The sequence below is a fragment of the Oryctolagus cuniculus genome, chromosome 14 (genome assembly GCF_964237555.1).
Source record: "Oryctolagus cuniculus chromosome 14, mOryCun1.1, whole genome shotgun sequence".
NCBI classification, from domain to species: domain Eukaryota; kingdom Metazoa; phylum Chordata; class Mammalia; order Lagomorpha; family Leporidae; genus Oryctolagus; species Oryctolagus cuniculus.
The window spans coordinates 90329747-90354271 of NC_091445.1; the positions used below are offsets into that span (position 1 = coordinate 90329747).

The following is a 24525-nucleotide window of genomic DNA, read 5'->3' on the forward strand; positions in this document are numbered from 1 at the left end:
AGCGCCTCCTCTGCGCGCGCCCTACGCACCGCGAGGAGGAGCCGGAAGGGGCGGGCAGCGCCAGCGCCGGCGGCCGCGGGGTCCTCGAGGCCGTGCCGGGCGCCCGCTCCCGGCCCAGCTCCGCAGTCCCAGCCGCCGCCAGCGGTTCCCTGGGCTTCTGTGACACGCTTCCGTGGCGTGAATGGAGGCCGGGAGCCAGCTCGCTGCGCGCTCTGAGTCAGGCAGTGCGCTGGATGCCTATGTCGCTCGCGCGCCTGGGGCCCCCGCCCTTCGCGCCGCGTCGCCGAGGCGCCGACGGGTGTGGAAGGACCCCGGGAGGCGGGACCCCCGAGAGGCTCGGTGCCGAGCCCGGGGAGGGTCGGGTGGCCACCCCAACACCGGAGCCGGCCCCGCGCTCCTTGGCTCCTCTCCGCCCACGAGGGAGGGGAATGCGGCTCCCGGAAAGTAAGGCCGTCGCGGTTGTGGCGGTGTTTTCTGTGTGTGTCCTGGACGCGCGAGCCCATCTCTGCCTCCATGCCCTCCCGTCCCGCCTGGGACGAGAGAGACGGGGTTGCGGTGCCCCGGCCTGGAGCGGGGACCGACGAGCTCAGCCTGGCTGCCGGCTGGTTGCAGGATGGCGCTGAACGAATGTCTGAGCTCAGGACCGGCTGTGCAGCGCGTGGGGTGGTGGTGGGTGGGCTCGGGATGGTCCTGAACGTGTCTTCTGCCTCTGACATCTAATTTCAGGAAACGGGCATCGTCGCTGACAGTTACCTGCTTTTCCAAGGAGGTAATTGTCGGTCTCGCTTTCACTGAGCGGCTGCAGTGCTGACTGTCGGCTACATTGAATCGATTTTTTTTTTTTTTTTTTTTTTTTTTTTGCTACTGTGCATTGCTGATAGCGGTCTACTCTCAGAGGTGAATGACTGCCAGTGTGTGGAAGTGTGCCTCCTCAGATAGTCCAGTACACCTTCCCAGGGTACAGTTTGTTGGCCTTGAAAATCGTTCCTCCTGGCGGCCCTAAAATGGTTGAATTCACTGCTTTCCATCAGTATTGACGAATCACGCAAATCGGAAAACAGTGATGCCAAGACGTTTTCTGATGGCGTGCTCAAAGGAAGTTCTAGAAAAACTGACAGTGAGATTCAACTGTTTTATTCAAAGTAACTGATATGTCTGAATTCATTGTATCTTGCCTTTTTTTGAAACTTTAGAAATGAAGATGTAATAGCTTGCAACGGATTGGAGTAAAGGAATAGTTTAATTTTTGGTGTTAAAAACTTCTCAGAATTGCCTGATTTTTCTTTTTGAGAGAAGGTCAGCACCCAAATATGTTGCTGTGTTTTCTCATAAAAAACATCAGATAGATTCCTCTAACTTGTTGTAACGTTCTGATTTTTCTCCTGTTTACCATGCTTGCTTTCACTAGTTCTTGAGCCTTGATGTTGTTATGTTGTTGGTTATATCGACTTAACTGTGCTTACAGTTCTTGACTTGAAGTGAGTTTTTCCTATTTCCTCTAGGTGATTTATACTTTGTTGTGCTACAGATTGTGTACTACGCATGGGAACTATTAAGATTTATGATGTCAAACACTTTTCTTAGACCAAAGGTGTCTTCCACAAAGGTATGTCACACTAAAATGGCCATGTGATAGTTACCTAAATGAATTAGGTGTTTTTACACATGCTCTTAATGACTGACTGCTATCAGAATAATGGTGCCCATTTTTTTTTGAAATTAGTGATCTAAACAAGTCTGTTAATAAGTTCTGGAACAACTGAACCTAAAAGCACAATTTTAATTTTGAAAAAGTGTTTGCAAGCCCAGTCACAAAGAAAAGGCTAAAAACTCTCGAATGAAAGAGCATAGAAAGGCCGGCGCCGCGGCTCACTAGGCTAATCCTCTGCTGTGGCGCCGGCACACCGGGTTCTAGTCCCGGTCGGGGCGCCGGATTCTGTCCCGGTTGCTCCTCTTCCAGGCCAGCTCTCTGCTGTGGCCAGGGAGTGCAGTGGAGGATGGCCCAAGTGCTTGGGCCCTGCACCCCATGGGAGACCAGGAAAAGCACCTGGCTCCTGGCTCCTGCCATCGGATCAGCGCGGTGCGCCGGCCGCGGCGGCCATTGGAGGGTGAACCAACGGCAAAAGGAAGACCTTTCTCTCTCTCTCACTGTCCACTCTGCCTGTCTCAAAAAAAAAAAAAAAAAGAAGAAGAAGAAGAAAGAGACACACGAATGGTGGTTGGTGATTCAGCTTAACCCCAGGCTGTACTTCGTTGCCCAGTGCGTGTCAGTTCTCAGAAAGATAGGGTGTGGGAGGGCATGGGGTCAGACAGTATCAATGTACCTGCATGGTAGCTGTTTTTCCTTGGTAGTATCTCTCATTTTCACTGATCTTAAGTAAATTATCAATTTCGCTGATTCTTTTTTCCAGTAGATTGGAATTCACATTTATGTAAAAAATACAACTATAAAGTGGGTAAGTAATGGGCAAATCAGAGTTGCTACCAATGGGTCTACTAAGACATTCTCTTTGAGTACTCTTGAATACGGGAGAGGTGCCACGATTATAATACCAACGACCTTTTAATCAGAGGAAAATGAATCAGGTAGCCTTGACTGTGAAACTCTCCCAGTGACCCACTGCTGATGATATTCCATCCCTCTGTCTGAAGAGTGAAGTGTGACTTAGCATTTGTAAAATACTTAAAATAAACTACTTAAAAATCCCAAATTGCCTCCTCAGAGCCTACTTTGACCCTGACTTCTGGCTCTTTTTTTCCCAGAGAGGAGCATTGTCTAAAAAAATAGCTACCAACTGTGCCAAGTGTTTTTGAAGGAAAACATAATCTTTCTTTTCTGATTTAGAAAGGCAGAACTTCCGTCTGCTGATTTACAACCCAAAACGTGCAGCACTGGTGGTGGGGGTGGGGTGGGAGGGACAGTTGCAGCCTGGAGTGGAAACTAAATACTGGTCTCCCAGGTGGTGACAGAAACCAGCTACTTGAGCTGTCCTTGCTGACTCCCGGCATCCTCTTAGGAAGCCAGATCTCGAGCTGGTGCTTGGACTTGAACCAGGCTTTCTGATAAGGGATGTGGGCATCTTAACCACTAGGCTAAATGCCTGCCGCAGAAAATGCAATCTCGATTCTGCTTGTTAGCCAGGCAGGAAATCCAAAGTCAGTGTTAGTGTAGAGAAAATTCCTTTTAACACTTAATAACTAGAAAAACCTTTTTAGTAGTTAGATTAGAACTGCTTATTTCAATGTATTTCTATATATACTTACAAAGGATTTTGCAGAAAAAGAAATTATGCAAGGAAATGATGTAGAGAGGTCACTTCTGCAAACCAGAATAACTCTGATTTTTCTGCCCTGTTGTCCCAGTACTTTTATCTAAGCATTTCTGAATGGCAAATTTCATTTTCCCTGGAAAACCTGCCTCACATATTAAAATACTTGTTGCTTCATGCATTGAAGAAAAATATAACCCAGTCATAATTACAGATTAGAGCCTTCTTAGCTTAAATCTTCACAAAGTCTTTTTTCCCCTCCCAGCCATCCCTTCACAGAATCTTAAAGCTGATTGGAGTATTTAGATGTATGAAATGGTTCTGGGACTGGTGCTATGGCATAGCGGGTAAAGCCACCGCCTGCAGTGCCAGCATCCCAAATGGGTGCCTGTTCAAGTCTCGGCTGCTCCACTATAGATCCAGCTCTCTGCTGTTGCCTGGGAAAGCAGTAGAAGGTGGTCCAAGTGTTTAGGCCCCTGCACCCACATGGGAGACCCCAAAGAAGCTCCTGGCTTCAGTTGGCCCAGTCCCCCAGTCCCAGCCATTGCTGCCAATAGGGAGCGAACCAGTGGATAGAAGATGTAGAAGATCTCTCTCTCTCTCTCTCTCTCTCTCTTGCCTTGTCTCTCTGTATTTCTGCCTTTCAGATAAATAATTTTTTAAAAAAAAATTGTCAGTCTCAAGAGCTTTGATTTTGTTTTTAAGATTTATTTATTTGAAAGTCAGAGCTAGAGAGAGATCTTCCATCCACTGGTTCACTTCACAAATGGCAGTTAAAAGCCAGTGCTGGGCTAAGCCAAAGCCAGAAACCAGGAGCTTTATCTGGGCCTCTTGCGTGAGTGCAGGGGCCAAGCACTTGGTCATCTTCCATTGCTTTCCCAGGCACATTAACAGGGAACTGGATCGGAAGTGGATTAGCTGGTTCTTGAACCTGCCTCTGTATTGGATGCCATCACTGCAGACAGTGGCTTAACCTGCTGCATTAAAGCATTGGCCCCTAAAGAGTACTTTAAAAAAGTATGCTATTCTTTATTTGGGGAAGATTACAACTAATAAAAATAATTAAGTTTTCATTATTTATGTAGTATTCATCATTAGCTTGGTTAAGTAGACAAGTGAGTGTTTGCACTTACTGTAAAGTGGGAAATATCTAATACATATAGAGCCAATTTTATTTAAAGAACTAATTTCTGAGATTATGATTTTAAATATGATAAGGATATGAATATTTTGTTTCCAGACTAACCCAGTTATATAGGGAATAGATGCATAAAATATTATAATATTTGTGTGATTTCTTTTTTTCAGGTAACAGACTGGGTAGACCCATCATTTGATGATTGTTTGGAGAATTCAGGCATCTCCACTATTACTGCCACATCATTAGGTGTGAATAACTCAACTCATAGAAGAAAAAATGTGTCTTCCACATTAGAAAGTAGCAAATTTCCAACTAGAAAAAAAGGAAAGCTGTCTTCCTTAGAACCGATTTATGGTCTAGAAAATTCAAAGGAATATCTATCTGAAAATGAGTCATGGGTGGACAAATACAAACCAGAAACTCAGGTACGAAGTAACAGCAAACATGTCAATGTAGTTTCATTTCAAGGTGGATGAGAGTGGGTAGGAAGGAAAGAGATGTATGTTTTCAGATTTTTTTTTTTACTCATAAGATTCTTTATGTGTAATGAATTAGAAAAAAAATAATATTTCCTGGATTTTGTGTGTGTAACAGTCGTTCTGAAGTTGTATCATTTGTTCTTTGTTTTAAGGTTAACTTAACCCCGACCTAGAATTGATCTCTTTCATTTTGTAAAATGTCATACTCTTTCCCTATTTCCTTCCCAAAATGTATTTCTAGATTTTCTTTGAAAATTATAATTGTAAACTTGGCCCAAATTAGCATAATGGTATCTGCTTAAAATACAATTTTTCCATAATAATATGAAAAATTCAAGTGTAATCTAAAGGAGCTGTTTTATTACAATATATGTTAAACTTGAAATTTTATTTATGTTAACAATATATGTTAAACTTGAAATTTTTATCTTAGCATGAACTTGCTGTACATAAAAAGAAAATTGAAGAAGTTGAAACCTGGTTAAAAGCTCAAGTTTTAGAAAGGCAACCAAAACAGGTAATTAAGTAAGAAGTGTGTTTAAAAATATCAAGCATCGTATGTTTCTCTGCTTTATAGAGTGTCATGAGAAATTGATCTTTGGGGATGACTTTATTCAAGTAAGTCTACATAAGCTTTAGTAGAAAGCTGCCTGATCGTACTAGTTATGACCTCACCTGGACAGTTTGAGTTTCCCCCTTTAAATGTGCCTCTCTTTTGTGTTTAGTCCTGTTATCAGCAAAAGGTACAGTAAACCAGGTAAGGCACTCATATATTTAACACATCAGATTATTACATACCAAAGCAAGCAGGCAAAATACATATTAGTTTTTGTCCTAAATATAGACTAACACGGCCGTCATCAGTTTATTTTTGGCTGGTGTTTTTTGTTTCACTTCCCAATTTCACATTTACTCTCAAACCCCAAGGTAGAATATTTTTTTCTTCTTCCAATCTGTCTTTTTAAACTTCTTTGTCTTGAACCTTTTGAAACAACAAAAACAGAATAGTGAAAGTACTCATGTATTCGTAATATACTTACATGAAAGGCAGAGAAACAGAAAGAGATAAAGAGATCTTTTTTTTTTTTTATTTTTTTTTTTTGACAGGCAGAGTGGACAGTGAGAGAGAGACAGAGAGAAAGGTCTTCCTTTGCCGTTGGTTCACCCTCCAATGGCCGCCGTGGCTGGCCCGCTGCAGCTGGCGCACCGTGCCGATCCGATGGCAGGAGCCAGGTGCTTCTCCTGGTCTCCCATGGGGCGCAGGGCCCAAGGACCTGGGCCATTCTCCACTGCCTTCCCGGGCCACAGCAGAGAGCTGGCCTGGAAGAGGGGCAACTGGGACAGAATCCGGCGCCCCGACTGGGACTAGAACCTGGTGTGCCGGCGCCGCAAGGTGGAGGATCAGCCTAGTGAGCTGCGGCGCCGGCCTGAGATCTTCCATCTTCTGAAATGAGTGGGCTCATGCATCTCAGATGGCTGAGACTGTCAGGGCCAGGCCAGACCACAGCCAGGAGCCAGGAACTTCATCAAGGCCTCCCTCATGTATGGCAGAGATCCAAATACTTGAGACATCTTCTACTCTCTTCCCATACATATTAGCAAGAGCTGAATCGGATATTCAAGCCACAATGCCAATGTCCTCCATACCTCCTTAACTGTTTGAAATTTTAAAGTAAGTTATAAACTTGAAGGCATTTCAGTCATACTCTTTATTTTTAATTTTATTTATTTATTAGAACTCCAATTTGCTGATTCACTCCCAAATGTGCACAGTGGCTAGGGCTGGGCTGGAGCTGAGGCAGAGAACCTGGAATTCAGTCCAGGGTTCCCATGTCAGTGGGAGGCACCAAGTGCATGAGCCATCGCCACGGCCTTCCAGGGTCTGCATTTAGCAGGAGGCTGCAATCAGGAGCTGGGAGTCAAACCTGGACGCTCTAGTGTGAGTGTGAGTTCACTGCCAAGCCAGGCGTCTGTCCTACTTCCTTTCTTTAATGTAGAAAGGAACGAGTGTTTCCTAACACACTTACATACCATGATTCTGGCAAATTAACTGCCATGCTCTGATATTATCTGTTGATCAGTTCATGTGCATACTATTTCAGTTTTCCCCAAAATGCTTTATGCAGCTGGTTTGATTCAACCAGTATCTAATCAAGGAACACACATATTTTATTGCCATATCTCTTAGATCTTTTTTTTTTTTAAATCTAGTAATAGTCCCCTCTGCCGTGTTTTTACCCGACACGTGGACTTATTGAAGAGAGTATAGCAGTTGACTTGTAAAAGGTCTCACGTTCTGGGGCTGCTGCGGTGGAATAGCAGGTGAAGCTTCTGCCTGCGGCGCCAGCATCTTGTATGAGCAGCAGCTCCTTGTATGGGCGCCAGCTCGAGCACCAGCTGCTCCACTTCCCATCCGACTCCCTGCTAATGGCCTGGGAAAACAGTGGAGGAAGGCCCAAGTCCTTGGGCCCCTGCACCCACGTGGGAGACCTGGACGAAGCTCTGGGCTCCTGGCTTCAGATTGGCCCAGCTCTGGCCGTGTGGCTATCTGGGGAGTGAGCCAGCAGACGGAATACCTCTCTCAGTCTCTCTCTCTCTCTCTCTGACTCTACCTCTCAAATAAATCTTTAAAAAAAAAATCTCACATTCTGGATTTGTCAGATTGTTTTCTTGATTTTGCTATAATCCTGAATTTTGAATCAAGGGTTTGTAAAACTCAAATCGAGAGGCAGAAAGAAAGAACTCTCATCTGCTGGCTCACTCTCCAGTTACATGCAGCAGCCAGGGCTGGGCCAAGGCTGAGGTTAGGAGCAGGAACTCAATCCAGGTTCTCCATGTGGGTCCCAGGAATCCTGTCGTCTGAACCATCACTGCTCCCCTCCCAGCGTCCGCATGAGCAGGAAGCTTGGATTGGGAGCCAGTAGCAGGATTTGACCACCAGCAGTCTGATAGAGAATGAGTGTCTTACTTGCTAGACCAAATGCTCACCCCCGCAAGTTGAACATTTTTGTAAGAATACTTTATAAAGCATGGTGGGGGTCGGCGACGTGGCTCAATAGGCTAAACCTCCGCCTTGCGGCGCCAGCACACCGGGTTCTAGTCCTGGTCGGGGCGCCGGATTCTGTCCTGGTTGCCCCTCTTCCAGGCCAGCTCTCTGCTGTGGCCCGGGAAGGCAGTGGAGGATGGCCCAGGTCCTTGGGCCCTGCGCCCCATGGGAGACCAGGAGAAGCACCTGGCTCCTGCCATCAGATCGGCGCGGTGCGCCAGCTGGAGCAGCCATTGGAGGGTGAACCAATGGCAAAGGAAGACCTTTCTCTCTGTCTCTCTCTCTCACTGTCCACTCTGCCTGTCAAAAAAAAAAAAAAAAAAAAAAAAAGGCATGGTGGGTATTTTGTACTTTGTCCCATGAGAAAGTATAGATGCTTCTCCTGCCTAGTTTGAGTTTGGTCGTGAGACTGGGGAAGAGGTAGTCAGACTTCTTCGTAATAGGGTGACTTTCTCTTGCCAGCAGCATGTGGCCTATGGGGCAGTGCTGTGGTAGCTGAGGGTGCCCAGTTCCTCAGCAGCTTTTCCCTTAGCTTCCCTTTTCAGCCTTGGCCTGCATCATTTACTGTACTAGGTTATGAAATGATGCTTTCCTACAATCATTAAGTAGCAGCTTTTGATGAAAATTTGCCATCAATAGCTAGAGCTATTTAATTACCTTTAAATACAGCTTCAACTGCTAGGACAAGATAAGTTTTAAATAATTTCCTTTAGCGTTTTAATTATTTTTTTAGAGCAGTTTTAGGTTCATGACAAAATTGAGCAGAAATTATAGATTTCTCATATATGGTGTGTCCCTAAATGTGCATAGACTTCTCCATTATCAACATCCTCAATAGGCTAATCTTCCCCCTGCGGCTCTGGCACACCGGGTTCTAGTCCCGGTCGGGGCGCCGGATTCTGTCCCGGTTGCCCCTCTTCCAGTCCAGCTCTCTGCTGTGGCCAGGGAGTGCAGTGGAGGATGGCCCAGGTCCTTGGGCCCTGCATCCACATGGGAGACCAGGAGAAGCACCTGGCTCCTGGCTTCGGATCAGCACAGTGCGCTGGCCGCAGCAGCCATTGGAGGGTGAACCAAAGGCAAAGGAAGACCTTTCTCTCTGTCTCTCTCTCTCACTGTCCACTCTGCCTGTCACAAAAAAAAAAAAAAAAAAAAAAACCTACAAAATGCTACATGTATTGAAAGTGACATGTCACTGACACCCGAAGTCCATTGTTTGCATGAGGGCTTCCCTTTAATTTTCAACTGAGTTATAGGAGTTCTTTTGATTTGATGGGAACATATCCTTCTCTCTTGAATCAAGCTCCTTTCTTTCTGGCTCTGGCTCTAAACCCTTTGGTTTAGGGTCAAGATAGGATACTCATGATGGATTTTCAGTGTCAGTCTTGGCATTCCTCTGATGGTTTATAAATCCCTGTTACTTTTCTGAGTAATAAATTCTTGGGCAGTTTCTCTGACATACCTCTTTCATCCAAGCTTTTGATCATTGTTTTTGATTGGCTCAGCTAACATATTCTTTAGTGTTCACTGTGTTTTATCACTCAGTATCTCTTTATGAACACTATCGTGTTTTATTGATTCTTTTTAAGATTTTTATTTATTTATTTATTTGAAAGACAGAGTTACAGAGAGACAGAGGCAGAGAGAGAGATCGATCTTCCATCCTTTAGTTCACTCCCCAAATGGCCACGATGCCCAGAGCTGTGCCAATATGGAGCCAAGGAGCTTCCCAGGTCTCCCAAGCTGGTGCAGGGACCGAAGCACTTGGGCCATCTTCCATTGCCTTCCCGGGCCATAGCAGAGAGCTGGATTGGAAGTGGAGCAGCTGGGACTCGAACCAGTGCCCATATGGGATGCCAGCACTGCAGGCAGCAGCTTTACCTGCTAAGCCACAGTGCTGGTCTCCACTATCATGTTTTAAACCTACATAGCTTTATTATTTTACCAACTGAATAAATTCAGATGTTTGTATACATATATAGGTATTGGGGGAAGTATTTTCTGTATAGTTTTAAGAATCATTTCCCTCTGTAGATTTGGACTTTAACCAATCATACATTATTTTACCAAAGTTTCAATTATGTCAGTAATTATGACATTCTTCTAAAAATTTGGTGATACCTAGATTTATCAGTGGTCAGACTAAACTTCAAAAGGTCAAGTATTTGCTGAGTTTAAATTTTCAAGGCAACTTTTCTCCTTTAAAATAGTAAGTATAACTGTATTATACAGTGCAGACAATGGGGAGATTAACAAAAGTTTTCTTTTCTTAGTGTTCTGATAAGAGATTACCTTCTAGTTCTCTTAGGGGAAGCAAAACTTTTCTCTATGTGGCTGTACCCACTGTGTCAGAAAACACACTTAAATCTATTATGTGAGAAAAATACACTGTTCCCGTGAGTGAGCTTCCTCTTCTTTTTAAAAAATGATCTTTTTATAAAGTGTAAAGTTGCTGAATTAGCAAATACTGAACCATGTTTCTAAAAGAAATACATAATTAGGTTTCTGTAAGCAATGAGACACAATTTTTTGTCAACCAATCAATACATAACCTTTTTATTTGATTTGATTTTTAAAAATTTATTTGAAAGGCCAAGTTTAGAGAGAGGAGACAGGGAGGTAGACACATCTTCTGTCCACTGATTCCTTCCCCAATGGCTGCAAGGGCTGAAGCCAGGAGCTTCCTGAGGGTCTCCCACATGGGTGCAGGGGCCCAAGGACTTGGGCCACCTTCCACTACCTTCGCAAGCACATTAGCAGGGAGCTGGATCCAGAGTGGATGGAGCAGCCAGGACTCAAACTAGGGCCCATATGGAATTCCAGCTTCTCAGGAGGCAGCTTTACCTGCTCTGCCACAATGTCCGCCCCTTAAAGATTTAATTATTTGAGAAAGTTACAGGGAGAGACACAGAGGTCTTCCATCCACTGGTTCACTCTCCAAGTGGCTGCAACGGCCAGGACTATGCCAGGCTAAAGCTAGGAGCTTCATCCAGGGCTCCCACTTGGGTGGCAGTGGCCCAAGCACTTGAACCATCTTCCACAGCTTTTCCCAGACCATTAGCAGGGAGCTGGATCAGAATTGGAGCATCCAGGACACAAACTGTTACCTGTATGGGAATGCTACGGTTGTACATAGTGGCTTTACCAACTCAACTATACCACAATGCTGGCCCCTACTTCTTTTCTTTTAAAAAAAATATTTATTTATTTATTTATTTGAAATACAGAATAGGGGAGAGAGGGAGAGAAGCAGCCAGAAGTTTCTTTTGGGTCTTCTGCACCAGACTGTCTTCTACTGCTTTCCCAGGCCATAGCAGAGAGCTAGATCAGAAGTGGAGCAGCCAGGACTCAAACCAGTGCCCATATTGGATGCTGGCACTACAGGCGGCAGCTTTAATTGCTATGCCACAGTGCCAGCCCCAAGAATATTCTTGTAATAATAAATAGTACTCAGTGAGAGATCTCTATTAAGATTAAATTTTATGAGTTCAGGTAACCTGTAAAATCTTTGTTTCAGACATTACTTCCTTAATTTAGCCAAAGTTTAGTTGTTACAACTCATCTTAGTAGGAAAGGACATCAGACAAGAGTTGAGGAATTATCAGAAGCTGGGCTTAAAATTCAGAAACAAGATAACTCTCATTTTATCTAAAACTTTTATTCTAACTAGCATAAATGTGAAATTTAGCCTTCTTGTACCAGATTTTCATTAAATATTTTTGAAGTAATAACATCTAGATATTAAACTCAGAAATATTACAACATTCCAGTGATTTTAATTTTTAATTACTGTTTGTATTTGGTTTTAGGGTGGATCTATCTTATTAATAACAGGTCCTCCTGGATGTGGAAAGACGGCTACTATAAAAATACTGTCCAAGGAACATGGTATTCATGTACAAGAGTGGATTAATCCAGTTTTATCAGACTTCCAAAAAGATGATTTCAAAGAGATGTTTAATCCTGGTAAGGTTTCCATTGAAGGTAGTAGAAATAATGGGAATATTGGAAATAACTTGGGCTTAGTAGAGCTTGCAGATGAAGCCGTATAAATGCATTTGTCTCCTATACTTCAGGTTTCAGAGAGAGGTAATTTTAGGTGAAGGAAGGGAGGGGTGCTTGTGTAGAGGAGGATGGGATTCTTTGAGGATTAAGATAACAAGCTCTTCCATTTGCATTATTTCTACACTTATTTTCCAGGTTCAGACTGGGAGTTTAGCAGTGTAAATAAGAGCTTTTATTGATTTAACTGTAAATCAAGCCACTTAGGGGGTGAACCAACGGAAAAAGCAAGACTTTTCTCTCTCTCTCTCTCTCACTGTCTAACTCTGCCTGTCAAAAAAAAAAAAAGATACATTAAACTAACAGCTCCCAACAAAATATCTTAGATTAATAAATATCTGTTAGAATCAAATAAAATCAAAGTATAGGGCAAAGGCTGTCTTTGGAGTTTGGAAGGAGATTTTATTTTTATTCATAGAAAGAGAACATATTTTATGCATTCCATAAGTGGAAGGAGATTTTAGGATGAATATCAAAAAAATAATAATAGTACCAATTTAAGGGTATATTATAACTTCATGTGAAAATATACTTGTATTCTCTAGCACTATGAATTCATCTTTCTTATTTTTTTAAAGATTTATTTATTTGAAGTCAGAGTTGCACAGAGAGAGGACAGGCAGACAGAAGTCTTCCATCCACTGGTTCACTCCCTGATTGGCAGCAATGGCTGGAGCTGCACTGATCTGAAGCCAAGAGCCAGGAGCTTTTTCTGAGTTTCCCACGTGGGTGTAGGGGCCCAAGGATTTGGGCCATCTGATACTGCTTTCCCAGGCCATAGCAGGGAGCTGGATCAGAAGTGGAGCAGCCGGGACTCGAACCAGCACCAACATGGAATGCCAGCACTGCAGGTGGTGGCTTTACCTGCCATGCCACAGCGCCAGCCCCCTTTCTTAGTTTTTCTTACTGATCCAATGGCTGCCTAAACCGGGGATAGCCAGATCTAGGTCACTTGTAAGAGAAAAGGGATATACAAAAGTACAGTTTTATTTGAATGTGAAGTCTTCAAGATCCCTTCTCTGAGCTCTTTAATGTGCCCCATGCATACCATGTGTCTTTGCTATGTATACCCTCAGGTTATGCCTGGAATTTTCCCTGTTTCCTAAATCATAACATTAATTTTGACAATCTGATAATTCTGTATTCGCCTTACATCTGAAACATGTCTTTTTCCTTTATTCCCAAGATCACTAATCCTTCTGTTTTTGTTGTTAACCTTTGTGGCTGAAGACATTTCAGTTCTACGCTCACACTCATTCAGAGAATCTTCATTATATAGACCAAAGTCATAAATGCTTTTACCAATTATATGAACGTTATACTTAGAGTTACGTTCTGAAGTAGTTAATTCTGTGTTACTACATTCATTGGTATAGAAAAATTACTTCGGTCCATGTTAACTTTTGTCTTTTGAAATGAATATCCTATTTTATAATTTGAATAATTTTGTTGCATCATTAGAAATTGGTTGAGCATTGTGGTGCAGCAGGTTTAAGCTGCCACCTGTGATGCCAGCATCCCGTATGAGCACTGGTTCTAGTCCCTGATGCTCTACTTCAGATCCAGCTCCCTGTAATATGCCTGGGAAAGCAGCAGAGGATGGCCCACCTACTTGGGCCCCTGAACCCATGTGGGAAACCTGGATGGAGCTCCTGGCTTCTGGCTTCTGCCAAGCCCAACTGCAGTCTTTGCAGGCATTTGGGGAGTGAATCGGTAGATGGAAGTTTTCTCTGTCTCTCTCTCTCTGTAAGTCTGCCTTTCAAATAAATGAATATGTCTTTAAAAAAAGAGAGAAAATAGTCAACAGCATTTTGGTGCATCAGGCATATGTAATATATTTGTATATGTATATTTGTATATGAAAGTACATCAAAATGTTTGTGGAAAGTGGAATTAAAAGATAAGTTTATTGTGATTAAAAAAATTGAAGCTCACAGATGATATGAGGGGTTCTTCCAAAATGCATAGAAAATTTGTATTATGAAAAAAATAGGCATGGATTTCAAAAATGTTTTGCACCAAAATAAACTTATCTTTTAATTCTGTTTTCTATGAACTTTCTGTAGTAGCTTTGTCTACATATGTATAACATTGATGTTTATAAAATTTATTAAAAATGAAAGTGGTGTTTTCATTTTTAATATGTTTCATTTGCAGAATCAAGCTTCCCTCTGCTTCCATATCAATCTCAGTTGGCAGCTTTCAAAGAGTTTCTATTGAGAGCAACAAAGTATAACAAACTACAAATGCTTGGAGATGATTTAAGAACTAACAAGAAGATAATTCTGGTAGAAGTAAGAACAACTTTTAAAATCCTGCTATAGCTGTTGAATAAAGAACTATAAGATATATCTTATGTGATATATTCTCATAGCAGCCACAGTGGTAAAATACAGAGGCTTTGTCACAATAGAAATCTAAAATATTTTCAGTAACCATGAATAAAATAGCTAATGACTTATGTATAATAAAGCATAGGAAATATTTGGCAAAAGACTTTTCAGTAAAGATACTGTAAATGATAAAGTAACCCTAAGAAATCTGAAAATCAAGATTCTTCTTGATGTTTACTACTATTTAGGATATTAGCTATTTTATATTTCTCTTTACTTCTGTGAAAGGTCCAGTTGAAATATACTGGATAGATAAAATCTCTTCCTGTTTTGATAAAAATAAGTCTGAAAGTAAATTTGAATTTGAATAAAACAACTATTATTCATCCTGTATTTTTAATAGGATTTACCTAACCAGTTTTATCGAGATTCTCCTAGTTTACATGAAGTTCTAAGGTAAGTTTCAGTACAGTACAGTATTCTAAAACTTCAAATTAAATGGAAAGTGCCCTAAATTTCAACATTGCTATATTTTACTATTTTTAGAAAATATGTGCAGATTGGCCGATGTCCTCTTGTATTTATAATCTCTGACAGTGTCAGTGGTGATAATAATCATAGGTTACTGTTTCCCAAAGAAATTCAAGAGGAATGTTCTATCTCAAATATTAGGTAAGAAAGAATTTTCTGCTTGCAATGTTTATATCTTGAATTTTAAAAATTAATCATTTAACCACCATCTTTCTTTATAAAACTTTCAGTTTTAACCCTGTGGCACCAACAATTATGATGAAGTTTCTTAATCGAATAGTAACTATAGAAGCTAATAAGGTAAGCCTCTGATTAATTTGAGTCTTCCATCACAGTAATAGAAAGCCCATCTTGAATAGTGTTATATAAAATAGAGAAATTGGAGACATGTTATTTTGGTTATTATAGTTAGAAAATTTTATTATTCTCTTAAGACATGTCAAAAAATTTCTTTAACCTAGAGCAGGCATTGTGGCATAGTGGGTTAAACCACCATTCAGGATGCCTGCATCCTATACTGAAGTGCTTGGGAACAAGTCCCAGCTCCACTCTCCATTCCAACTTTCTGCTAATACATACGTTGGGAACTTACCACTTACATGGGAGACTCAAAAGGAGTTCCAGACTCCTACCTTTAGCCTGACCCAGCCCTGGCTGGTAGCCCAAAACTCAGTTGATTCTCTCAAGGACCTGAGTATTTGAGCCTTTACTTGTTGCCTCCCAGAGTGTGCATTAGCAGGAAGCTGGAATTGGGAGCAGTTCCAGGACTCAAACCCAGGCACTCTTGATAGGGGTTTTGGGAATCCCAGAATAAGCCAAATGCCTTCCCTAAAATGAAATCAATTTTAAAATACTAACATAGAAACCTTAACAATCAATGGTATCAAGTTTAAAAATTAAATAATAAAATAATACATATACTTAATCTTGTGTTTAAAAAGTGAACTGTATGCTTGGACTTAGCCCTAATGGTAGAGCTAGAAACGCACCATGGGACTCCAAATCTCAGTAGGTTGGCATGTACCAATGCCATCATACTAGTTAAAGTGATCAGTTTAAGTTCATAATTGATCATAAAGATAGGATTAAGTGTCAAAGGAATCACATAAACAAGACCAGTGTCTACTAATAATAACTGGTAGAATTAAAAAGGAGAGAATGATCCAATATGGGAAGTGGGATACACAGCAGACTCATAGAATGACAAATGCCCTAAATAGCACTCTGGCCTCAGAATCAGCCCTGAAGGCATTTGAATCTGGCTAAAAAGCCCTTGAGAGTATTTCAGGCATGGAAAGCCAAGACACTGTGGCAAAAAAAAAAAAAAAAAAAAAAAAGACCTAAATGAAAGATCTCTGTGAGTGAGATCCCAGTGGAAAGAACTGGCCATCAAAGAAGGAGGTACCTTTCTCTGAAGGGAGGAGAGAACTTCCACTTTGACTATGGCCTTGTCTAAATAAGGTCAGAGTTTGTGAACTCAAGAGGCTTCCGTAGCCTTGGCAGCTCATGACAAGAGCCTCGGGTGATTACTGATGTCATAAATAAGAGTGTCAATTGTTAAATCAACAACAGGAGTCACTGTGCACTTACTCCCCATGTAAGATCTCTGTCCTTAATGTGTTGTACCATGCGAATTAACGGTAAAACTAGTATTCAAACAGTACTTTATTTTTTGTGTGTCTGTGTGGGTGTAAACTGTTGAAATCTTTACTTAGTATGTACTAAGATGATCTTTTGTATAAAAAGATAATTAAAAATGAATATTAATGAAGAATGGGCTGGGAGAGGGATTAGGAGATGGGATGGTTTGCAGGTGGCAGGTGGCAGGGTGGTTCTGGGGGGAAAAACTGCTACAATCCAAAAGTTGTGCTTTAGAAATTTATATTTATTAAATAAAAGTTTTTTTAAAAAAAAGAAAGGTCGGCTGGTGCCGCGGCTCAATAGGCTAATCCTCCACCTGCGGTGCCGGTACACCGGGTTCTAGTCCTGGTCAAGGCGTCAAAGTCTATCCCGGTTGCTCCTCTTCCAGTCCAGCTCTCTGCTGTGAACCGGGAGTGTAGTGGAGGATGGCCCAGGTTCTTGGGCCCCTGCACCCGCATGGGAGACCAGGATAAGTACCTGGCTCCTGGCTTCCGATCGGCGCAGCACCAGTAGTGGCCACTTGGAGGGTGAACCAATGGAAAAGGAAGACCTTTCTCTCTGTCTCTCTCACTGTCCACTCTGCCTGTCAAAAAAAAAAAGAAAGGTCTTCAAAAAATTCATGGAAAATATGCATGGATCCCAAAATGTTTTTGTGACAAAATAAATGATAAAATAGTAAAAAAAAAATGAACTGTATGTATATGTATAGTACTGTGTGTAACTGTAGATATATGTGTAAAGAAAGTGGTCTGGAAAGGTACACACTAAAATGCTAATACTTGTGACAAAGTTGGGGACTTGAGGAGGCTAACAGGACATAAAGAGTTATAGTATAATATGTTTTTCTGTTACAATCAATTTTACAAGATCTGAAATGAGATAATCTATGAACAATAACCTGAATTAAACTTAAGTCGTTTGTCAGTAAGCCACTGGGAATTTCTGAAGGAGGGAATGGTAGATAAATTTGTTTTCCTTATATTTGTATTACCAAGGGTGTGATGTGTGACATATCTCATACACACACATGCATACACATACATTTGAATTAATAGTTTCTTTTTAAAATGTAGAAATATCTTAAGTATTTAACTTTTTTTTTTTTTGACTTTTAATTGCATTTCCTACAAACTTTTTTTTTTAAGATTTATTTATTTGGGGGCCGGTGCCGTGGCTCACTTGGTTAATCTTCTGCCTGTGGCGCCGGCATCCCATATGGGTGCCGGGTTCTAGTCCCAGCTGCTCCTCTTCCAGTCTAGCTCTCTGCTGTGGCCCGGGAAGGCAGTGGAGGATGGCCCAAGTGCTTGGGCCCCTACACCCACATGGGAGACCAAGAGGAAGCACCTGGCTCCTGGCTTTGGATCGGCGCAGCACGCCGGCCGTAGCAGCCATTTGGGGGTGAACCAACAGAAGGAAGACCTTTCTCTCTCTCTCTCTCTCTCTCACTGTCTGTGACTCTGTCAAAAAAAAAAAAAAAAAAAAAAAAGATTTATTTATTTGAAAGTCAGAGATACAGAGGGAGAAAGATCTTCCATCTGCTCATTTACTCCCTCAGTGGCTTCAAAAGCCAGGACTGAGCAAGGCCGAAGCCAGGATCCAGGAGCTTCATCTAGGTCTCCCATGGGGGTGCAGTTGCAGGGGCCCAAGCACTCGGGCCATGCTTCGCTGCTTTTCCCAGCCATTGTGGGGGGGTGGGGGGCGTGGATCAGAAGTGGAACACTAACTGGCGCCCATACAGGGTGCTGGTGTCGCAGGCAGTCTTTACCCACTGTGCCACAATGCCAGTCAGTACTTGGGCTTTCAGTATGAGTTGATACAATTGTGGCTTTTTCTTTTAAGGTTCATTTATTTATTTGAAGAACATAAAATCAGAGTTAGAGAGAGAGACAGAATGATAATGCTTCCGTCTCCTGGTTCTCTCCCCAAATGGCCAGAGCTGGGCCAGACTGAAACCAAGAGCCAAGAGCTTCATCCAGGTCTTCCACGTGACTGGCAGGAGCTCAGGCACTTTAAGCATCTGCTGCTGCTTTCCCAGGCACATGAGCAGGGAGCTAGAACAGAACTAGAGTAACCAGAATATGAACTAGTACTCATATGGGAGGCCAACATTGTAGGCAGTAGCTCAACCTGTTGTGCCACAATGTCTGCCCTCAACTGTGGCTTTTTAATAATCAATAGACAGTATTAATGTGTTAAACTTCGTTGTGGGGATTTTCATGTAAATGCCTTAGGTTTCTCAGATTTTTGCTTGCTAAATTGTTTTATTTTGTGTTTAAGATATGCTGGACTATGGTAAGTCATTGACACTTATGTACTTCACAGGCAGACTGGTGTTCAAAATGGAGGTCCTTAGCATTTGAGTTTGGAAGAATCTAATATCCTCCTGTTAAGTTTAGAAAATAAGTTTTTTTCCAAGAAAATAGTTTTTAATTTCGTTTTCTCATTTTAGAACGGAAGAAAAGTGGTTGTCCCTGATAGAAGTTCTTTAGAGTCACTCTGTCAAGGATGTTCCGGTGACATCAGAAGTGCAATAAACAGCCTCCAGTTTTCTTCTTCTAAAGGTAACTAGGTGATACGCTCACATAACATGATATAGGTGACTTTCTCTTATTTATGAAATGAAATCATACTCAACATTGTAACTTAAAATAGATATACAGTAGTCCCCACTTATCGATAGTTCAGTTACCTACAGTCAACTATGGTCCAAAAATTTTTAGTAGAAAATTTCAGAAATAAGTCATGAGGGTTTTGTTTTGATTTGTTTTAAAATTTATTTGAAAGGCAAAGTGACAGAGAGAGGGAGAGACAGAGAAAGAAAGGTCTTCCATATGCTGGTTCATTCCCCAAATGGTTACAACGGCCAGGGCTGGGCCAAGCTAAAGCCAGGAGTCTGGAATTCCATGTGTGTCTCCCATGTGGTTGGCAGGGCCCAAGCATTTAGACCATCTTCCAGGTGCTTTAGTAGGGAGTTGAATTGGAAGTGGAGCAGCTGGGACTTGAACTGGTGCCCGTCAAGAGGTTTTCAAAAATTATTTGAGAGACAGAAAGAGCTCTCCTCTGCAAATTCACTCTCCAGATGCCCACAGTGGCCAGAGCCAGGCAGGGCCGAAGCCAAAAGCCAGGAACTCAATTCACATCTCCCATATGGGTGGCAGGTAACCAGTTACTTGAACCATCAATGCTACTTCTAAGTATTTTATATATTTACAATATATAGTAATAGCAGGAAGCTAGAGTCAGGAACAGGAGTTGGGTATCAAACCCAAGTACTCCATTGTAGCACTCAGGCATTTTAACTGCTAAACTAAACTCCCACTTAAATGCACAAGTTTTAAATTGTGTGCTCTTAGTAGAATGATGAAATGTATTGGGTTCCCATTGTCCAGCATATCCATACTATAGATAATGTCCACTTCTTGCTCACTTAGTAGCCATCACACATCTGCTGCTTCCAGGGGATTAACAGGAAGTTGTCTAAGAAGCAGAGAAACCAGGACTTGAACTAGTACTCTGATAAGGGATGCTGACGTTGGCACGCAGTAGCCTAACTGGCTATACCACAATGCTGGCTCCTGCACACTTTTATTTTTTTAAGTGGTGGCTAAAAATTGTATATGTACACATGCACATATACTACCTGTGAATGTGTCACAGTATCCATCCTATTTTTGACACAAAACTTGATTAAGCTACACAGTTTGCTACTTTAGCTTTCAAAGATATTTGGAATGAGACTTCCTGAATGAAAAGTCCTGATTGTGCCACTTAGCAGTTGTGTCAGCCTGTGTGAGAAACTGCGTCTTTCTGTGCCTCCAGTTTTCCACTTTTTGTATGAGAATCTATCTCAGGGTTGTGTGAAGAAAAACTAAATACTTACAGAGTGCTTTTTTTTTTTTTTTTTTTTTTAAATTTGACTGGTAGAGTTACAGACAGTGAGAAAGAGAGAGACAGAGAGAAAGTTCTTCCTTCCATTGGTTCACTCCCCAAATAGCCGCCATGGCCGGCGCTGCACCAGTCTAAAGCCAGGAGCCAGGTGCTTCCTCCTGGTCTCCCATGTGGGTGCAGGCGCCCAAGCACTTGGGCCATCCTCCACTGCCTTCCCAGGCCACAGCAGAGAGCTGGACTGGAAGAGGAGCAACCGGGACTAGAACCTGGCACCCATATGGGATGCCGGTGCTACAGGCAGATTAACCAAGTGAGCCACGGTGCCGGCCCCCTGCAGAGTGCTTTTTACAATGGCTGGCTCAATAAATGGCCAGCCATTAATAGGTTTAGTAGTATTCTGCTGGGGTACGTTTACTTTTGAACTTTTCAAAGTAATTTTTTTTTAAGATTTATTTTATTTATTTGAAAGAGTTACACAGAGAGGAATACACAGAGAGCGAGGTTTTCCATTTGATGATGGTTCACTCCCCAATTGCCTCAACGACCAGAGCTGCGCCAGTCCAAAGCCAGAAGCCAGGAGCTTCCTCTGGGTCTCCCACGTAGATGCAGGGGCCCAAGGACCTGGGCCATCCTCTACTGCTATTCCAGGCTATAGCAGAGAGCTGGATCGGAAGAGGAAAAGCCAGGACTAGAAGCGGCACCCATATGGGATGCCAGCGCTTCAGGCCAGGGCGTTAACCTGCTGTGCCACCGTGCCGGCCCCATATGGTAATATGTATGTTTAATATTCATTTCCCCTGATTAATATGTAGCCATGATATAGTAACAAGATAGGTGTACTAATGACAGTCAGTGGCATTTTTACTCAGTGATCCTAGTTTACTATACAGTCCTCAGCACAGTATTTAGCAAGCAACCTACTTGATCTTAACACTGAGGAATTGACCTTTAAGAAACAAAGCCAGGGCCAGCCCAGTGGCATAGTGGGTAAAGCTACTACCTACAGCGCCAGCATCCCAGATGGGCGCTGGTTTGAATCCCAGCTGCTCCGATTCCAATCCAGCTCCCTGCTAATGGCCTGGGAAAGCAGCGAAGATGGCCCAAGTCCTGGGGCCCCTGCACTCACATGGGAGACCCCAGTGAAGCTCCTGAAACCTGGCTTCAGTGTGGCCCAACACTGGCTGTTGCAGCCATTTGGGGAGTGAACCAGCAGATGGAAGACTTCTTTCTCTTTGCCTCTGCCTCTCTGTAGCTCTACCTTTCAGATAAGTAAATCAATCTTCTAAAAATGAAAAAATAAATAAATAAATAGTTATCGTCAGAACTCTCAAAATCTACCTGAAATCCTAATGTCCCTGCTCACAGGTATAATGTGTTCATACGGTTTCTATCTTTGTTTTTCACGGTAACTGGAGATTGAGCTGCCTAACAACTGCAGCCAGAGTTCCTGTTGTTCCTTTGGAAGCATAAACATTAATGGTGCTTGGGTTCCACATTGGAATTAGGATTTGGGAAGGCTGGAGTGAGCCACTTTGGGATCCCAGCTACCATTTATAACATTATTTCTCTGGACTCAATTAAAGGGAAGACAAAAATTTTTGAATGAGCCAAGAATTGTATTAGCAGTTTATATGGGTTTTTTAATTTAATTTTCATATCAGCCTAATGGAATAGACAATACTGTGTTTCAACCCAGATCCTATGTTTTTGATTTATTGTTTTATTTATCTATTTGAAAGAGAGAGAGATCTTCCCTCCGCTGATTCATTCCCCAAATGCCCGTAACAGCTAGGGCTCAGTCAGGCTGAACTCAGGCACCCAGATCTCCGTCCGGATCTCCCGTGCGTGCAGCGTTGGCTCAAGCACTTGAGCCATCATCTGCTGCCTCTCAGCATGCATTAGCAGGGAACTGGATTGGAAACAGAGGAGATGGGATTCAAACTGGCCCTCAGATATGAGACGCAGCCATTGCAAGCTGAAGTTTAACCCACTGAGTCAACGCTGCTCCCAAGTCCTGTGTTATTCAACAGTTAACTTACAAATGAAATTTGAACACAAGCATTATTCATAATTTGAGGATGGCCAAAATCAGTAAAGAAGTGATAATATAGCATAGTTAATCTACCATAGTTATTAAATGTAGATTACAGGACCATTCTGTGTGCGTTCAAATCACTTACTCTCTAATGACCTTGAACCAGTTAAACTGTGGATCTCATTCACTATATAGTAATTATGCCCCCTCATAGATTTGTTAGGAAGATTCATGTATGTGCCAAGAACAAGTACCCTGTACATAACACCTTGAGAAACCAAGGTGATATGACTATATTTGAGAATGTGGTGTCGTATTTGTGCATGAAAAAGTTGAAATCTGCCTTATGGCACACATTTAAATCACTGTTTTTGCATTCTAATAGTGTTGGTAACCCAAAGAGGAATCTCGGTTCACAAGTATTATAATTATCAGAAAATATATTTGAATGTTTAATGTAACTCTACCTGAGATAGTTTTAATTTTTATATTTTGATTCTTTTTTATCACTTGGGTGTGTATTATTTAGGAGAGAACAATTTATGGCCAAGGAAAAAAGGAGTGTCGTTAAAATCAGATGCTGTGCTATCAAAATCAAGACGAAGGAGAAAACCTGATAGGGTTTTTGAAAATCAAGAGGCCCAAGCTATCGGTGGCAAAGACGTTTCTCTCTTTCTCTTCAGAGCTTTGGGGAAAATTCTATATTGTAAAAGTAAGAAAACATGCTTTTTTTTAATCTGTTGGATGTTAGTCTTACCATGAAAATTAAATATCACGTTTGTTTTAAATACCATGTTTTTGGCTTTGTTGTAAGAAAGTGCTAAGGTTAGTTCAGATACCATTTAGCAGGCCCTAATACATAGTAGAAAAATGTGTGTCTCCGTGTATTTTCCAAGCATGAGTAGGCTTAAATGTGAAAACAGACTGCTGTAGTCCATATCCATGTCTCTAAATGTTGAAAACCATAGTTTGCTGTATTTCATCTAGACTTTTAGTGGCAAATGTTGGTATCCCGAAGCTCACTGAGCACTGGGCTCTGACCACCAAGTCCCGAGGCAAATTGTCGGTAGCTCAGGGTTTCTTGTGCTCCTTACATTTCTGTACTCTGCATTAGCTTGCTGTCTTCTCACCCAGTGCTTCCTTTATTGCCTGCTCCCCCTCACCCTACCATTCTGTTGCCCATCTCTAATCTCCCAGATTTTCCCTTTGAATAAAATCTCAGTTTATAGTCTTGGTACCAAGGAGAAAGAAATTGGGATTTCCAAATGAAAATGTCATGCTGTGTCAAAAAAAATGAAGACACTCCTCTGTTCCTGGATCCCCTCACCTCTGAACCTAAGTGGCCATTCCCATGTGGTTCTCCTTCCATTCTTTCTTCCCTGCATTCATTCATAACCTCTTGCATTAGGAAATGGGGTTCCCATTCTCTCAAACATCTTATGCATAGTAAATAAAACAGTAAATACATCTGCATTGAGATGGGAATTGAAGAAAGCAAGCAACCCAGAGCTTGAAAAGTGAAACAAAAGTGCTTCGACAAATGGAGTATGTGAAGTCTAGAAAAGCTGTCACCAAGGCATCAGAATTCTAGTTATAATTTTGCTGCATGGTGATTAATCACAGGTGGGGAAATGTCTGCTCTTGGGTGTACGAGGCCCAACAAGTCATTTGTTCTGGCCATGCGAAGACAATTGCAGGTGGGACTTGAAATTCAATAAATCTATAGCAGGCTTATTTTTAAGTTGATAACTTTTTTAAAAGATTATTTATTTATTTATATGAAAGAGTTAACAGAGAGAGAGATCTTCCATCTGCTGGCTCACTCCCCAGATGGCGGCAATGAGCCAGGCCAAATCCAGGAGCTTTATCCTGGTCTCCCACCTGGGTGCACCTCGGGTGCTTTCCCCAGGCAATTAGCAGGGGGCTGATTTGGAAGTGGAGCAGCCAAGACCCAAACCCACATCCATATGGGATGTCAGAAACCCATGTGGCAGCTTTACCTGCTGTACCACAATGCTGGCCCCTAAGTTGACTTTTATGCTCTGCAAATGATCTGATAATATCCAAATGGCCCTTGGCAAAAAAAGGGGTTCCCACCCCTGA

General features: G+C 42.1%; 1 protein-coding gene across 5 annotated transcripts in view; it reads left to right on the forward strand.

The window, feature by feature from the left end:
* The window catches only part of RAD17 (RAD17 checkpoint clamp loader component), a 38559-nt gene that overhangs the window by 123 nt on the left and 13911 nt on the right, over positions 1-24525 (forward strand). The window contains exons 1-12 of one of the 5 annotated variants that reach the window (XM_051853420.2): positions 49-298; positions 727-769; positions 1503-1606; positions 4578-4835; positions 5323-5406; positions 11742-11898; positions 14152-14288; positions 14731-14783; positions 14874-14999; positions 15089-15158; positions 18949-19060; positions 22952-23134. In XM_051853420.2, the coding sequence (XP_051709380.2) occupies positions 182-298; positions 727-769; positions 1503-1606; positions 4578-4835; positions 5323-5406; positions 11742-11898; positions 14152-14288; positions 14731-14783; positions 14874-14999; positions 15089-15158; positions 18949-19060; positions 22952-23134 (1444 nt within the window). In that variant the 5' untranslated portion in view covers positions 49-181. Of the gene's footprint in view, positions 1-48; positions 445-726; positions 770-1502; positions 1607-4577; positions 4836-5322; positions 5407-11741; positions 11899-14151; positions 14289-14730; positions 14784-14873; positions 15000-15088; positions 15159-18948; positions 19061-22951; positions 23135-24525 lie in introns of those variants that run through there. The other 4 variants (XM_051853422.2, XM_070056822.1, XM_051853421.2 and 1 more) reach the window with 4 other exon arrangements.